Source organism: Delphinapterus leucas, chromosome 8 (genome assembly GCF_059928025.1).
Source record: "Delphinapterus leucas isolate spDelLeu-1000000601 "Yukka" chromosome 8, BTC_Dleu_Yukka2, whole genome shotgun sequence".
Lineage (NCBI taxonomy): Eukaryota > Metazoa > Chordata > Mammalia > Artiodactyla > Monodontidae > Delphinapterus > Delphinapterus leucas.
Genome location: NC_143136.1, coordinates 11,846,860 through 11,864,713, shown reverse-complemented (window position 1 = coordinate 11,864,713; position 17,854 = coordinate 11,846,860). Strand labels below are relative to the sequence as shown.

General features: G+C 41.8%; 1 protein-coding gene across 1 annotated transcript in view; it reads right to left on the bottom strand.

Moving 5' to 3' along the window:
• Positions 1 to 17,854, bottom strand: part of COL4A4 (collagen type IV alpha 4 chain) — a 124,808-nt gene that overhangs the window by 88,940 nt on the left and 18,014 nt on the right. The window contains exons 4-7 of the mRNA XM_089916079.1: positions 5,823 to 5,957; positions 4,999 to 5,043; positions 4,180 to 4,296; positions 575 to 643 (exon numbers count right to left, since the gene is read on the bottom strand). Of these exons, the coding sequence (XP_089772205.1) occupies positions 575 to 643; positions 4,180 to 4,296; positions 4,999 to 5,043; positions 5,823 to 5,957 (366 nt within the window). The remainder of the gene's footprint in view (positions 1 to 574; positions 644 to 4,179; positions 4,297 to 4,998; positions 5,044 to 5,822; positions 5,958 to 17,854) is intronic.

The following is a 17,854-nucleotide window of genomic DNA, read 5'->3' as shown; positions in this document are numbered from 1 at the left end:
ATTTGCTAAGGATAGTGCTATCAGGTTTCTACAGTTTTCAAGTTCAATAGTGGTGACTTCTATCATCATGAATGGTAAGTATTAATATCACAATATTTTAACTACAAAGTAATTAATGCGTCTCAGCTGGAAGTGATTTTTCCCCCAGGAGACATTTGGTAATGTCTGGAGATATTGTTTGGGTGTGTGGGGGGGGTCAGGGGGGTGTTACTGGCATCTAATGGGTAGACGCCAGGGAAAATGTTCAACCTCCTACCATACACAGGTCAGCCTCCACGACAAATGATTAACTGGCCCAAAATGTCAACAGTGCTGAGGCTGAGAAACCCTGAAATAAATGTATTTATTGCAACTCTGCGAGAATCGTAGGGAGGGAGGGGAATTCTGCAGCCAGAGAAGCTAAAGCCAAGTGCCTTCACACAAGAAGTATGGGTCATCCCAGAGGGTCAGGGTAATGATCAAAACCAGTATCCTCAGAGACATTTTAAAGGAAATCTCAGTCCATGTGTTTTCTTCATGGGTTTACTTATACAGAAAAAAGTTGTTTTAAACCCACCCTGATTGTAAAGCTTACCTGAATACCTTTAATGACACCTAAAATGAACACTGAATTTCCTTTTTCTCCTTTTTTCCCAAGAAGGCCCTGAAAATAAAATATTCACTTTAAGAGAGGAAAAGAGCATATTACTATTTCTGTATTTTCTTTTGCAAATGAAATATTACTCACCAATAAAATTACCATTATAATCATATTTCACTAGTGGAGATTTCTTTATTCTCATTTTTATTATCATCCTAAGGTTGTCATATATACTTATTTAATATTTGGTTAAGATCTACTGAGGAATCTCCTAAGACAGAATATCTACTAATATATTACAAATATTTATATATATTATAAATATGTAATATATTTATATAGGTTATATATAATACTAATACATTTATAGCTGTTTACTAATTATTCAGCAGGAAAATTGCACTCTTCTTCACAATATAATGCACATAATACTTGTATTATACTTATAAGTAAACAATTTTGCACTTGTCAGTTAATAATTTATGCCCTAGAGATAGCAAAAAAATTATTTTATCCATTTAAGTATTTGTATTCAAAACAGAGCCTAGTTATCCGCTGTAAGATTAACTTTTAAAAAAACATAACATGTTCCTTTTAGAAGGTTTTTATACATAGCTGCAAGTTTGTTTACTTAGAGTAATTTTTTAAAGTGAATGAAATACCTCAGTGTACTTTCTCCCCAAAGTTTTCCTACTTACTATCTTAATATCCTACTTAATATCTTAATACATCTTAACTTGGTTACCATATGAAAATTCTACCATCTTCATGTATCAAGCTCCTGTGAAGGACATGCAGATTTCAAAGCTAATCCCTCTTAGGAGAGTGCTTGACTTTGCTTCCAGTGGGAGATACTAAACAGTTTTGTGGTAAATTACACCAACGCTTTCCTTGAGAAATCAGATTTGCCTACACAAGCAACTGTTGCTTCGCACAGTCCCAATACGTGTGAGTTTCAGTTCCACATATAAGTTACATCACACCAGTCCTCCCACCAACTGGTTCAAATTTCAGTTACCACTGTGTATTAATTAACTGAGTCACTGCATAAGGCACAAACATCACTGCTGGCTCATTGGTCCACAGATCACTACACAAGTAACATGTGAATCATGATCACCAACTGATCATATCACTCCTTTCAAAGTCTATCAGCGACTGGTCACTAACATCTGTTAGTTCACACACAGACAACGAAGTATGTAGCTGTGTTGCCCCTTGTCTCCCAGTGATAAACCCAAAGGACATTTCATAAAAACAAATCATTGAAAGAGAGGATTGCCAAGAAAGATGAAAATGAAGTGAGGAAATGAAAACTGCTAATAGCGGAGGTGAAATTCAAATAGAATGTAAGTGGAATTAGGGAAGGAACAGATATTGTGGGAATGTTGTCACTGTTCTCATTCAAGCCAGAGGGACTTAGGGAGGCAAACTTATCAACATAAAAGAGGGAAGTGGTTGTGACCAAAAGGATGAAGATGTGCCAGAGGGAGTGACACAGGCAGAAGAACTTCACGTTAAAGAAACTCTCAGCGATATCTCACCACACTGGAAGCTGGTCCAAGCTTAGAGAAGAGTATGACGTTCACCAAAGCATAGAAAACACATTCACTTCATGTCCTAAGTTATGGGACCAGATGACAGCAAGCACAGTTCAAACTGCCTTGATAAGTTTTTACAAAGAAAGAAAACCCTTTAATTTTCAATGTTCCTAATGCTTTAGATTACAACGTACTAAATAAATATTAGCTTAAAATTTTTTCTCTATATATTTATGATGTTTTAACAAAATATCTTAAAGGTCATGGAACGATAGTAATTTTCCCATTGGAGGTAAAGGCTGCTTTGTGCGCCTTCAGATTGCATGCCATTCTTAACATCTCACACTGTGCAAAGTGAGCTCTGCCCATATAAGAAACAGGTCAAGGGAAAGAAAATTGCTTTGCGAAGAGATCATTATGACAAGCTTCAGTACTGTGGTCAGTACTACATGCTGTGTTCAAGCTAAAATCGAGAACCCTCCTCTCCTGAATGTTCATGGATGCTCAGTAGAATGAGGCGTGAACCAATTTGAAGATCTTAAGAGATGTGCATTCACCAGACTGCACCCCTGAGCCTTCAAGGGGGCTGAGTCTGAAAATAAAGAGTGGTTGAGAAGCTTAACAATGGGAGTTGGTTGTTACTTGGTACCACAAGAAAAATGTGAATATGGAAAAATTCTTTTTTGAGTTTTGTGTTCAGATCGATCATTTCTACTACGATCTGGAACAAAAGGAAAACTCACAGAAGAAAGCAAGATGATTGTGGTGGTGATGAGAAAACCTTTTAGAAGGAATCTCAGGAAATGATATTTAATTAAAGAAATGGAAAGGCTGAAAAACAGTCACAGAAAAACAGCTTTGAAAGGGTAAATTATCTCTAGTCTTTATTTAAGTGAGAAAAAAAGGAAAAGAAAGAGAGAGAAAGGAGATACAAGTGGTAGAGGAAAGGGCAGTTCTTGCTGAAGTTATGTTTAAATAAAAGTCCAAATTTTTGAAGGAAAAATAAAAAACTAAGAGCTGTAAAGTTAAGTGTTGGATATTGTCAGCTGTTTCTGGACCTCCATTCCAAATCTCTTCCATTTATCTTTTTGCATTACAGGAGCTAGAAAGCTAAAAACTACATTTCCCAGACTGCTTTGCAGCTGGGTGTGAAGTAGGTTCCACCTGGGAGATGTACTTATGAGATTTGGGAGGCAGAACTGAGGAAGACATCCTCTTCGGGTACTGCTGATGCTGCCAAGCAGGAAGTTAGAAACTTGAGTGTTTGCTGGTGTCTCGACATTCAGAAGTGCGGCCAGTGGCTGAGGTGCAAGAGAAGCTTCTGACTTCTGAATCTCAGCTAAGTGTGAGCCCTTGAAATCAGTAGTGCCATAGTGACCCTGGAGTTTCAATCCTCCAACCATAATAATCAGTGCCAAATTCCTGGTATTAAATTCCTCTTGGGCTTCCCTGGTGGCGCAGTGGTTGGGAGTCCACCTGCCGATGCAGGGGACGCGGGTTCGTGCCCCGGTCTGGGAAGATCCCACATGCCGCAGAGCGGCTGGGTCCGTGAGCCACGGCCACTGAGCCTGCGCGTCCAGAGCCTGTGCTCCGCAACGGGAGAGGCCACAACAGTGCGAGGACCCCGTACCGCAAAAAAAAAAAATTCCTCTCGGCTTGAAATACCTAGAGGGGTTTATGTATCTGCAGTGAACCCTGAATGATAAACAACCTAAGCTTTGCTAAGTGGCCTCCCTTCCCCTATCATCCATTCTCTGTATGGCAGCCAGGAGCATCATGATAGAACATCAGTCAGGTCATATTTCTTCCTTCCTTAAAACCATCCAGTGCATTCCCATGGCATGGAAAAGAAAACCCAGCTTCCTTCCATAGTCTACAAGGCCCCGTGTCTTCTAAGTCCTGCCCAACTCTCTGTCCTCATCCTCCAGTCACCCGCATTTGTTCACCAGGCTCCCAGTACACTTGTAATAACTCTGTTTCTCGAACACATCCAGCCTGCTCCCGCTGGAGGGCCTTTTCACTTAAGATTCCCACTAGGCTGAACTGTGGCTGTCTTACTGGGGAGCCTTGTGGGCCAGGAGCTCCTCTTTCTCCTGGAAAGCCTGGGGCACCTCTTGAGCCGTTGTAGCCATCTATGCCAGATTTGCCTCTGGATCCAGGAGGCCCTGGGTGCCCCTACAAGAAACAAAATGATAGGTGAAGCATTTTTGCAAGAATACCATCACAAAAAGGTTCTGCGATATGGGTCCCCAAATTATGGCAATTGTGACTCACATGTCGATCAGTTTTGAAACCTCCTTCCCCACCCACAAGAATTATGTAGCATAGTAAAAATAAATAAATCTATTTTCATACACCCCAATTTAAATTAATTTAGTCTGGAGTATTTTCAGAGATCAGGGAGGAAATCTTCCTTGAAATCCTTAGAAAGACTCTAATGAATTATAAACCCTGCCAAATACCTTTTCCTTCTTTCCTCTGGTTTTCGTATCAGCAATGAGAGGTTTAAGCCCACTCCCACCATTAGGACTCGCCAGCAAATAAAAACTTTTGTAATGAGTATAAATTTATTTCCAGAACATTGTACTTGACCTGACAAGTATACGAGCTCATATCTTGGAATGCTTTTCTCCAATCTTTTTTGAAAACCTTGTTCTTCAAGAAAAATGTTTTGGTCTCAGAGTTACTACACAAAATTGAAATGCAAGCACCCTTCCATTTACTAAAATAAGAAAATAAAGAAGAGTTTGCCATATATATTATATATAATATATAACATATAAATATATTTTATATATACACAAACGTGATTTGAAGCACTTCGATGAGTGTCTCTCCCTTCTTTAAAAAAAATGGAGAAAATTTAAGGATACTTACAGGTATCCCATCCAAACCCGGGAATCCAGGAACACCGGTTGGACCCTAAAATCCCAGAAAATAAAATGAAGATAGAAAAGCTACTAAATTATTAGAGTAACAGGTTAATTTACTTAAAAACATTAATAATTAATAACTTGTTAAAAAAAACCTTATCAGTCATTGTCATCTATTTTTACATTAAGGAGCTCAAATGCCAACATTTTGGAAGTCAACCATTTGTGCTTTTCTTTTTGTACTTAGGAAGCCAACATGGCAATATTAGTTCAAAGAATACATTCAATACCCTATAACTGGAAATTCAACTTCTCAGACTCTATTTATCCTAGAGAAACAAACTCTTAAATGTAAACACAGGTAATTTACAGGACTGTTTTTGCACACTTGCACTACACGAACTTGGACTAGGATCTCAAATTCTCATCAACAGGGAATAAACTATAGTTTTATCCATATTATGGCATATCATAGAGTAAAGGAGTAAATTCAATCTACATAAATTGATATGAAATGATCTCCAAGCCATATGGTTGAGTAAAAAAAAAGGCTCTGCATGATACATATAGTATCAGTTAGGTTGTTTTAAAAAGCCATAAAGAAAACCACTCCTTACTGGGTAAACTCATGTATTTAAGTGCCTAGAAAAGGTAAAGAAAGGCATGCTCCTCTGGAAAGGGGTTAGGAATGAGGACTGAATATCGAAGAGGAGTTTAGATTTGATTTTTCTAAGGTTCAGATAGGTACTACTCGTGATTATTAAAAAATCTGGCATAGCAATTCTGGTGAGGGTTAAATATGAATCTTTCACTTAAGAAGAGGCTTACCTTATCACCCTTGTCACCTGCTGCTCCAGGAAGGCCACCGTCACCTCTCATCCCTTTCTCTCCTGGAATTCCAATGGGTCCTGGTGGCCCCAGGGGTCCAATAGGACCCTGTGGCCCTGGTGGTCCTGGTGGACCCTGAGAAGCAAGATTAAAAAGGCAGGGGGACGGATGACTCTTAAGTAATGTTTTCTAACAAAAAAATATGGTGACTTGGGTTTACAGAAGACCGGAAAATTAAAGATGGAGCAAACTCTAATAATAGAAGCACGAACGATCAATTAATTATAAAAAAAGAAAATGTTGCCTTTTTCAATCTGAATCAAAGCTGTACGATAAATGTGAACTGCTGCATGTACACACACATCTATAAACTGACTGTAGCTCTCTTACTATTTTCATTCTGTCGTTGAAATTTAGAAATCTTGAGCTGTTTAGTGCAGTAAGGAATCTTTAAAACTCAAGGTCTCATTAACATTATGTAAGTGACACAAGGTAAGAGTGAGGAAAAAGTGCCAGATATTTTATTTACTTCAAATGGCTCATAATTTGTCTGCCCTTTTAGGGGGAAACATTTCTTTTTTAGCTGCTTTTATCTAACTTCTTATCCAGAATTTGGAATCAGGCTCTCCATGTCACAATATTTTTACGCAATCCAACTTTCTTTCCATGAATGAAAACATCACCTTTTATTTTAGGCAAAGAAGTTTCAGGAACTCAGTTCTCCCCCTAAACCCACAGTGGGAACATCTCTGGGACAAAGATGAGGAACTCCTTGCTCCCTTTAAGCCTGTTCTCCGTTGCATTTAGATGCACTGTTGCAGTGAATGAATGTTCAGTTACGACAGGGAGTCCCACAGCTCTTTCTAGGAGTAGGAAGGTTGGTATGTCTCAGCATCAGTTTCTCTAACTTCCGGATGATCGTATCTAGCTGCCTCTTTGACATCTCCTTGAATATGATGGTACCCTCAGCTTAAAAAAATCCAAAATGGAACTTTTGATTTTACCCCCAGATTTGATTCTCTATCTACCCAGAATCCAGCCCCAGAATCCTGGGATTCATCCTGGATATTCCTCTTTCTACCACACCTACATTTAACCCATGATCGATTCCTAGCATTTCACTCCCGAAATGGGTCTGAAACTCACCCACCCCACTGTCTGCCTTGCTGTGACCCTACAGGTCAGCATCAGTGAGACCGGTGTTCCAGGCTCCCAGATGGCTTTCCAGCTTCCTCTAACCCTCCTCCCTGCCTCTGTTCAAGTGACATTAAAACAGAAATCAGAGAGACTTCCCTGGTGGCACAGTGGTTAAGAGTCTGCCTGCCAATGCAGGGGACACGGGTTCGTGCCCCGGTCTGGGAAGATCCCACATGCCGTGGAGCAACTGGGCCCGGGAGCCACAACTACTGAGCCCGCACGCCTGGAGCTGGTGCTCTACAACAAACAGGAGAGGCCACCGCAACAAGAAGCCCACGCACAGCAACGCAACTAGAGAAAGCCCGCGTGCAGCAGCTAAGACCCAATGCAGCTATAAATAAATAAATTTATTAAAAAAACAAAAATCAGATCATGGCATGGCCCTGCTTTTTAAACTTTCCTTGTCTTCCCACTACATGTAGAATAAACCTCGTGCTCCTCCCTTCCAGGCCTTACAGGGTGTGGCCCCAGATTCCCTTGCACCCCATGCTGTGCCCGCTCCACACTCACTAAGTCCCAGCCACGCTGCTCTTTTCTGTCTTCGGGCCTCGGTGCGAGCATTCTCTCTAGATCTGCACATAATGTGGATCTCTCCTAAACTGCCACCAGTGAAGTAGGATCTCCAATTCAACCTCACCCCCATTAGTCTCCCTCAGGGTATCCTGTCCACTTCCTTCTTAGCATCTTAGCATTTCACATTTTTTAAATTATGTATTTGCCCATTAGTTTGTTGTCTGCTCTCTGACTGGACACTAGCACCATAAGGGCAGGGATATCTGCTCACCAGTTAAGTCTTCCATCTACCATCTACCGTGGCCTTTGGCTCAGGAATGAATGAATGAATGAGGGATAGACGTGGCAGTGACTATGCTCACAGGCTTAGTGGTCCAGCCTGACCACCCATCCGCTCCAGACACACTCTACGAGGGCCCTGTATGATCAGGAAAGTGATTTTTGAATGCTGCAAAAAGCTATTCTATCAAATGTAATCTTTATGACATACAGATTGATTTTACACATTCAAACTTGTTTACTTTTTATGAAATAATCAACTCATGGGAACAATGAGGCTCTTCAAATGAATTTAAGAATCTAAAATCAGGGTTTCTAAATGATACTTCTAGCCTCAGCATTCAATCTCTATCTAAAATCAGGGTTTCTAAATGATACTTCTAGCCTCAGCATTCAATCTCTGTCTATCTAAAATCAGGGTTTCTAAATGATACTTCTAGCCTCAGCATTCAATCTCTGTCTATAATTTGATGTGAGCAGAAAGTATCTTAGATTCATATGTTTTTTTAAATAACTCGCTTTTGCATTCTTAAGATAATACTCTTAGATTAGGTAAAGAGAAGCTTTATAATGAGACGTTTATAACAAGGCTTTCGCCGATGCAGGGTGATCTGGTCACATGACACCATGCCCTGTGGTGGCTAATGCGTCCAGCTGTGTTGTCTAACACGTGTCAAAATCCATGCTTTATTTCACTACAGTTTGAAAACACTCTGTATTCATCTGAAGTCAGGCTGTCACCTGCAATTATTTTATGCTTTTTAAAAATTTTCCAAAGATTTAAGAAAAAATCATTTAATATCCCCTTTCCCGACCTAAACAACACGGATAACTGCATTCAAAGAGCAAGTAAGTCTTGATATGTGGAGAGAAAAGCTGAGTGGATTTCAGGAGATATCTGCTTAGAACTTTTAAACCTCTCGGCAATTTCAACCTTAGTGCTCAACTCTAACCGTGCACGGGACTCTGTATAAGAATGTAGGGCTATCCTTCGGGTGTATGGGGCCCAGGGAAAAATACGTTTTGGAGAGTCCCACCTACATAAAAATTTGAGTCACCTGAAATCAGTGTATCAGTGTCATTCTGGTGACCCAATCTCAGGAATTCCATGAACGAATAACAAAATCCCACAAGCGGGCAAGGGAGGCTGTCCTATTAGGTGGCCACCCTCTGGATACCAGGGCCCGGCCATGGGGCCCCAGCCCAGCCCAAGAGCATGAACCCCAGAGCTCCTCATGCGGTCAACTCCCACTGGATAAAGGGTCAGAGAGCATCCTGTTGAAACTACTTTTAAGCCCAAGATGGCGCCACTGCTGCCTGGGTGCCACTTCAGCAAATTTATGTAACTTCTGTGCCCCTGTAAATGCTCCTTATAAACAGAAATGGAATCCATCCAGGCAGCTAATTGTCAGACGCCAAGCCAACTTTGGGCTCTACGCGTACTTCCTTGTTCCTTATTCGTTTCTATTTTTCTCTTCCTTGTTCCTTATTCTTTATCCTATAAAGGCTTCTTGATTTCTCCCCATTTTGCAGTTCTCCAGATCCTCGGGAACAGAGGCTGCCCACCTCATGAGGTGTTAAATAAAATTTGTTTGTATCACCTAAACTGTCTTGAGTTTTAACAACCTTAAAGGGAAGAAACAGATGCTGGGACCCATCGGTCCTGGTCCCCAGTGCAGCCCTGCCTGAGGCGGGGCCTGGGGTCAGAAGCCCTGCTTGTCCTGGTCTAAGGACAATAATGCAAGAATATTCACCACATCATCTTTGGTAATATCAAGAAAAACTGGAAATCCCATAAAAATCCCAAATGAAACTGATTGAATAAATTATGGTATCTTCATACAATGAAATACCGCACAGGCTGTCTTAGTCTGGGTGCCCCAGAAGCAAATTAGGACACGGCATCAATGCAAATGGTTTAATTGAGAATAAAGGAGACATGGTAAGAAGGAGACGGGATGAAGGAGCAGGGATGTGACACAGAGAAGGAAAGGCAGCCCATAAGGCTGTGCTATCAAGCCAATTACCACCGTGGGTTACTGGAGCTTAACCCAGAGTGGAAACTCTGGGTGTCAAGGTAGAATACACACCTCAGAGTTATCCAGCCCGGGGTAAGGGAGTTAGGGTGTTTACCTCACTGGTGGAGGGCCACTGATGGTGGGTGGGAAGTATCTGCTCCTGGGGCTTTGAGAAAGCCCACAAAGAGATGAAGAGACTGGCAGCTGGAGACCCCCCCTTAACTCCCCCCCAAAACAGGAGCACTGAAGTAATAGGCCTCAGGGAAATGCACAGGGCCCAGACACTGAAGGATGAAGTAGGTCTCTCTGGATGGATATAGAACAGCCTTGTGATGCTCATGAAGAAGAAACAGAGCGACTGAGCTCCAGGCTCTGCAGTCAGCGCCTGTGTGTGAAGCCCAGGCCCACACTTACTAGCTGTGGGACCTTGGGCACGTTTCTTAACCCCTCTGTTCCTCAGCTTCTTTATCTGTCAGTGGCTTGTGGACATAAAAAGAACAATGCATGTAAGGTGTGTAGCATAGTACCTGCACAGTAATGCTAGCTATTGTTATCATACATGATTGTTATTATAAATAGTTCATTGTTAAGTGGGAAAAAAAAAGCCGTGCATCATATGATCCCACCGGTAGAGAAACAAATGGACATACATTTTCTTAACATATATGTTTGTAAATGAACATTTCTAGACGGATATACAAGAAATGGCACATTACCACATCTCAAGAGTGAGAAATGCAAAGCAGGGCAATGATAAAGTCTGTTTTGTGAGCATCTTACCAACAGCAAATGTGACTTTTATAATAAAGATTAATTACAATTTCTTTCATCATTAAGTCATTAACCTTACTAACATTACTGACAAACTTTACCATCTGCCTAAATTTTATAAATCAAAATCATACTTTGTTTGTACTTTCCCTTCTCTTCATGCTTTTTCATCATCATTATAATAGCTACTATTTCTTGAGTATCCATAAAAATACTAAAAGCTCAGCATTTTCAAGGAAGCTTAAGTGTATAAATATGTGTTACAGAAAAGACAACAATAATATATAAAGTCAATTCTATGGGCACAAACCATCTGGGGGCACTTTGAGGGCATATTACTTTTCTCTAGGTATTATACAATTTTTAAACTACAATCTAGAAGTAAGAATAAATAATGAATTCAGCTGACCTTTTCTACCGGTTTTAATCTTACTTGGTTTAGATTAATTACCATAAGTGAAAAGCTCCCATTTTTCCTAAATTAAAGGCTCAGGAAATAACTGCTTTTTCATTAAGTTTGGAAATTATCTTTGTGTCTTACATATAATTCACAGAGACTCCTAAATTATCTTTTGTGAATGCTGTACTTCACAATAACGTATTATTTAAAAACAACAAAATGCATGTTTGAACATAAAGGGTAACAGAGAGGACAGCCAATTCACTGGCTATAATTCTCTTTAATGTATTTCATTTTAGACACGTGATGCCGGATCCAGGGAGCTAATGGAACTTTGGGGAGAAAACAAAAAGGAGTGGAAATATTCAGCACCGGGGCAAGAATGATAAAACTCCATTCAACATAGATATGTGTCCTGGTTTGAGAAAGTGCCATCTAAAACACTCACGAACAGAAGTACAACGAGGGATGGGAATTTGCATTATTAAATTCTTCCTCCCCCCCTTCCCCCTCCTCCCCCAGCCCTGATGGGTCACACTGACATCCCTGCCATTTCTCAACAAGCTCTGTTCTTTCACAGACTTCGGTGTCTTGTCCCTGAAGTGTCCCTCCCATGCCCTCCATGTCATCTCTCAATCCCCGACTCCCCCCCCACCCCCCCCGAAAGACTCCAGTGATCTCCTGCCCTGGCCCCAAACCCTTCAGAATTAAATGCCTCTCCAAGCCACCTCTATAATAACACTTCTCACTGGCTCCTGTGATCACCTCTTTGTCTATAAGTTCCCAGACCTACATCCACCGGACCGTGAGCTCCTGGAAGACAGAGTCTAGGTGCCCAAGGCCACGATGTTAAGACAGGCAGAGAACAATAAATACTTAATAAAATAATGTTAATAAAATCTTAATAAAATAATTAATCTTAAAAATAATTAAAAATAGAATTATAAACAATAATTAATAAAAATAATTAAAATCTTAATAAAATAATTAATAAATACTTAATAAAATAATAAAAATAAAATAATGTCAGATCCACCCACCCAACACAAAGGAAGACTGTAAAGGAGGAAAAGGATCTGCTTTCTCCTGTCTCTAAACTGACATCCCTGGAAGTCTGGCTGAGAATAGCTATGCAGATCTGAGACGATTCCACGCTGGGGCGAGCAGAGCAAGTGGCCTTGAACACAGTAATGTCTGGTGTCTATTGTTGTTGAGATATGACACAGGTGTCCTCCATCTTCTTTTCAACCATGCTAAATGGCAAACACAACCCCTACCTTGAAAAGTGAAAAAACTAACAGAAAGCACTAAATGCCTACTTTTATATGGGGCAGACTGTAGTTTGTTTTCTATGCAGTGCTGTTTTTTCCTCTTAATAGGTATTTTATTACAGGATAAATGTAAAAAATACTCTAAACCTTGTAAAACAGTATTAAATCTGTCAGAAAGCTGTTCACAGAAACTTCCCAAACACCAATCTTTGAAATAGTCATTGTTAGTTCACCCAATTTGAGTAAATAATTTATCCACAGTGATGGAGAGAACAATTCCACTTTCGTTAAGTTATTTCATGTAAAAGAAGGAGTCAGTAAAAGGAAAAAAGACGATGTTTAAAAGTAAATAGTTGAGCTTACTAATTTATCAGACTACACCAGAATTAACTTCGGGATGAAGGGGCATACATAAATAACAAGCCCAGAAAAGACATTTCTATAACTACAGAATCATTAAATAATCACAGGAATTTTGCATCTTTAAAATAAAAAATTTTAAAGAAATAGTCCACTCCTACCCATGCACCCTCCACCCACGATAGGCAATGGACCACTGCACTGAAGACACTGTAGCAAAAAGAAAAAATGCCCAGGGGAATGGCTGGCTTCCAGATGCGGGATCTCTGAATTTCTTTTTTTTTTTTTTGCATGGAATTGCGTCTGTGGTTTCCGACTTTCTGTGAGAGACAATGAAGTCAGAAAACGGATTCACTAAATCCAGAAATGCCAATCGGCTTGACAGCTGAGGAAGCTCTGGCATGCCATGGGAAGCCACCAGGCCATCATCTTCTACCCAAAGGCCAGGCTGACACCGTGTCATCAGACCTGTTATACGCGCCTCCCCACTGTGGCTACAGGCGCACTGGGCTCTCGGGCCAGCTGTACAAATAAAGGATGGAGGCAATCGGAGTGGACATAGAATCCTACACCTGGCTCTCTGAAGCCGGAACATTCCTTTAGGATTCTGCCTTGTTAATCGTCTGTGTCGGGCACGTTTCTGGAGCTGGGCTAAGATCAAACTATTTTTATTTCACAACACTTGGTAGACGAGACCAACAGATAAGAGGATATGTACATTTTTAAAACGCAAATCTCCACAACAGTCTTTTGGGCTGCCACGGATCTGCTTGCCTCCAGGGCCCAAACCCTATGGGGAATGACAAAAATCTAAGAAATCCTTTGTCATTTTAGCAGTATGAGGATTGAGAGAAATAGCTACAGATATACAATGACAAATGTATGTACAAACACACTTTTTGTGCTACTTCTTGCTCTTTTTTAACCAGAGAATCAGTGCAAGGAAGTATAAATGAATGAATGAATGGACGAACAAACAAATGAGTAAGAAAGATGCTTTTATTATACTAGTTACACATAAATTTCCAAATTAACCTTGGTCAATAAGATCATGACATTGATCATCAAAAGTATCGCAGGAAGGGGAAGGTATTTCTTTATTAAGCTTGGTTATGCGCCTCCCTTTCCTCACTTAAACCAACCAGCAATACTGAGATTTTTATCCCTGTAGAAATGAGGAAAGCCTAGGGGGGTATAGCTTACTCAAACTGAGGTGTCTAGTGAGCTTGGGTTCATACCTGGATCAGTCAGTTTCTCTCCAAACCTCACCTCCTTCCACGGCGTCATCCTGGCACCATGGAGGGTCCCTGCACTAAACCACACTCACGCTCTGCCTACCATGACATTTCAACTGCTTCCAGCCTTATCTTATTTGTAAACATTTTAAAAATTTTATCTTGATGTATTTTATTTTCTCTTATGAAGTTTTTTTTGGGGGGGAAACAATAGTATTCATCAAATGAGTTAAAGACCTCCATTTTTGTGGTTCTCAAATCTAACTTTCTAGTCCCATCCTCTATCTCTGTTTTCTAGAAACTTCCTTGAATCTTCTTCCCTGTAAATTTACACTCATCATATCAGAGGTGAGCTCATCCCAGACTAGTTTCCCTGCCTTTTTTTCCCCTGACTCAGCAGATGGCAACTTGGTTCCTTCCATCATTTAAACTCCCCACGCAGCTGTCAGCTTTGGTGATCCCCCTTTCCCTCCTTATCCATTCCGTCCCAAGACCAAGCCTATCACATCTTTCTTTGAATTAAGTCTCAGGTGTGTCTGTCTTTCTTTCATCCCACCGTGGTGACCCTGGGTTGTGGTCTGGTCATCTCAGGTGGGGGACACAAGCACCAGCCTCCCCAGCTTCTCTAACTCCAGTCTCCTCCCCATTTCCACATGTAACTGTCAACTGACCTTCAGTCTTCCCTTTGCTGTGTTATTGCTTCCATCAACACCTGCAATGAGCACAGTCTACCTTCCTCCACCCCAGCCAACCCTAGTCCCTGTGTGTCCACACCTACACCCTCTGCTCCAATTACACTTGTGTCTTCTGTTTGCCTGAGGCAATAGCAGCCTTTGTCCATCTGTAGCTCAAATTCAACCTTCCTCCAACCAAAACTATGATGACAGCAATGATGAAAATGATGATGACGATGTTAGCGTACCCTTCACTGGGCACTTACTCCATTCTGGGCACTGACACAGCACTGTGCATTCTTCTCACGGAATCCTTACATCCTTAAAGCAAAAAAGTCATCCTGTATCTACTTATTCATTCTGAAATGAGGAAGTTGAGCCTCAGAGAGATGAAGCAAGTGACCCAAGGCCACTTGGCTACCACCTGGGGAAGCAGAGTCATACATGCTTCCCTTTTCACCCTAGTCCTTATTAATCTCACTCTGGTACAAACTCTCATGTCCACCCTCAAACAATTAACATAATACCTAAAGAGGCTCAGCATCTCTTTTCCATTATTGTTTCGTGCATGTTACTTTAATATCTGCTTGGGGTGATGTCCAGTAAGATTTTTGAGGCCAGGAATCCGTGTAAATTTTTATTACCACCTCAGCACCTTGGCTACTGCCTTACACAGTATAAATTCTAAACATATACTCATGGCCTTTTATTATTAAAATCAACAAAGAAGCTTTCGGCAGCACCCCTCTGCCTTTTTAACACTTGACTGAAATTCAACCGTTCAGCCCCTAGGTGGCGGTATAACATCACTTAAACCCTCAAACGGGAATCAATGCGCAGCTAAAGAGCTGGTGCCTCCAGGGTCCTCCTGTATCACAGATGTAAGGACTGCTGGAGATCTAGAAGGATCATAAAATAAATAACAAAAAGGTTTTACTCAAAGAGTAGACAATCCAAGGAGACCGGACTGCAATGGCAGAGTATTTTCTTGTACCTTAAGTTCACCTCACTCAATGAGGGCATAAATTTGTCTCACTCAATGAGGGCATAAATTTGTCAGTTTAGCCTGTAGTAACGCTGACTCAGGATCTTCAGCTGTGTGTGTGTTTTTTTTAATGGATGTAAAATGAATACTATTTTTTTCATAAACACAAGCAGGACAATAAGGTGGTCTTCCAAACCAGTCAGGTAAAACTCACTTATTAATGTCTTTTTATTTGATTAATAAGCTATATTTTCTGTATCTTTTTTTTCTTCCAGGTTCTTCATCTTTTTTTTTTTTTTTTTGGCCGTGCCACACGGCTTGTAGGATTTTTAATTCCCTGACCAGGGACTGAACCGGCCCTCAGAAGTGAAAGCGTGGAGCCCTAACCACTGGATCACCAGGAAATTCCCTATGCTGTACATCTTAAACTTATACAGTGGTGCATCAATTATATCTCAGTAAAACAGTGGGAATTCCTCAGTCCCAGGTTCGATCCCTGGTCGGGGAACTAAGATCCTGCAAGCCGCACGGTGCAGCAAACAAACAAACAAAAAAGATAAAAAAGACGTACAGCATAATGAATCACAGTAAGTGGAGTGAACATCCATCATCTCCTATGACATAGATACAAAATGTAAGAAAAAGATCAGCTGTTTTCTTAAGAGGCAGCTTGGTGCAGTGGGAAAAAAACACTGCACTGAGAACTAGAAGACACGGCTTTGCCACCGAACAATAAATAAGGTCCCCCGCCTACTGTATAGCACAGGGAACTATATTCAATATCTTGCGATAGTCTAAAATGGAAGATAATCTTAAAAACAACGTGTGTGTGTGTGTGTGTGTGTGTGTATAAAACTGAATCACTTTGCTGTACACCTGAAACATTGTAAATCAACCATATTTCAATAAAAAAAAAAAAATAAGGCCACCCCTTGAGCCAGGTCATGGAAGAGTGGTTTTCCCATTTTTAGTAACAGCATAACATCAGCCCAGCATCGCCCACCTGCTGTGGGAACGGAACAGGCAGCGCTGAGAGCTCCTGGTCAGCACCTGAGAAGCTTGAACCCAGGCGTCTCTCCCTCCCTCTTCCTTGCTCTGCTCTTCTGGTGTCCCTGCCCCTGGCCCTGGCCATGTTTTCCTCCTGCCTGTGTCTCCCGTGCTGGCTCCCCTTCCTCTGGGGGCAGGCGGGCTGGGTGGTATTGCCCCTGCAACTCCACTAGGCCACCCTCCCCTCTTCTTGCTTTCTCTTAGGCAAACTTGTCCATCTCTATGGGGTCAATGACATCCAACTCTGAGCACCCCCCTCTATTTCCCTCGCTCACCCGGACGCCCTTCAGGAGCCCCGGCCACACGTCCACATGCAAAGCTGGACTCAGAATCATCCCCCAAAACGTGCTCCTCGGCCACAGGCCGCCACCCACACAGCTGCTCTCAGGCCCCTGGGCGTCCTGGGCGCCTCTAACCCTAACCCCCCACCACCCCGCATGGAGCCTCCTTCTCCCGACCAGTCTGCCTCCCAAACATTCCGACACCCATCCTCTCCCCCACCCCGCCCACGCTCACGCTCACGCCCACGCCCACGCCCTTGCTAAGGCACCGTGACCTCCACCGGGGCAGCGACAGCGGCCTCCTGACGTCCTTCCTAAGGTTGCTCCCACCCCGCACCACCATCACTGTATTCTCCAAAGAGCTGCCAGAACGATCTTCTTATAACGCAAATTCAACGTGTTTCTACTCTTCCTAAAATCTTTCGAATCCTCTGCTTATTCTTCAGGATAAACTGTATCTCTGCTTTTTCAACTGCATCCCTTACCACTTGCTCCCTCACCTGCAGGATCAAACTTTTCCGGTCACCTTTTGGTCCACCAAACATACCACCCCATCTCCTTCTCAATTCAGGGCCTCAGTAGGGGCTGGTCTCTCTGCCCAAACACTTGCAGTGGTTTGGAGGGTGGCCACAAAAAGATATGTCCACGCCCTAACCCCAGAACCCGTGCATATCACCTTAGGTGGCAAACGATGTGGTAAAGTTAAGGATTCTGAGATGAGGATTTTGTCCTGCGTTATCTAGGTATGAATGCCATTATATGTATCCTTATAAGACGTGGAGGGACATGGAGGAAGATTTGAAACAGACACACAGAGGAGAAGCTGATGTGAAGATGGAAGCAGAGATGAGAGTGATGCAGCCACAAGCCAAGGAACTCCAGCAGCACCAGAGGCTGGAAGAGGCAGGGAATGGGGGTCTCCCCTATTGCCTATGGAGAGCGTATGGCAATGGTGACACCCTGCTGGTGGACTTCTGGCCTCTAGAACTTGTGAGAAAATA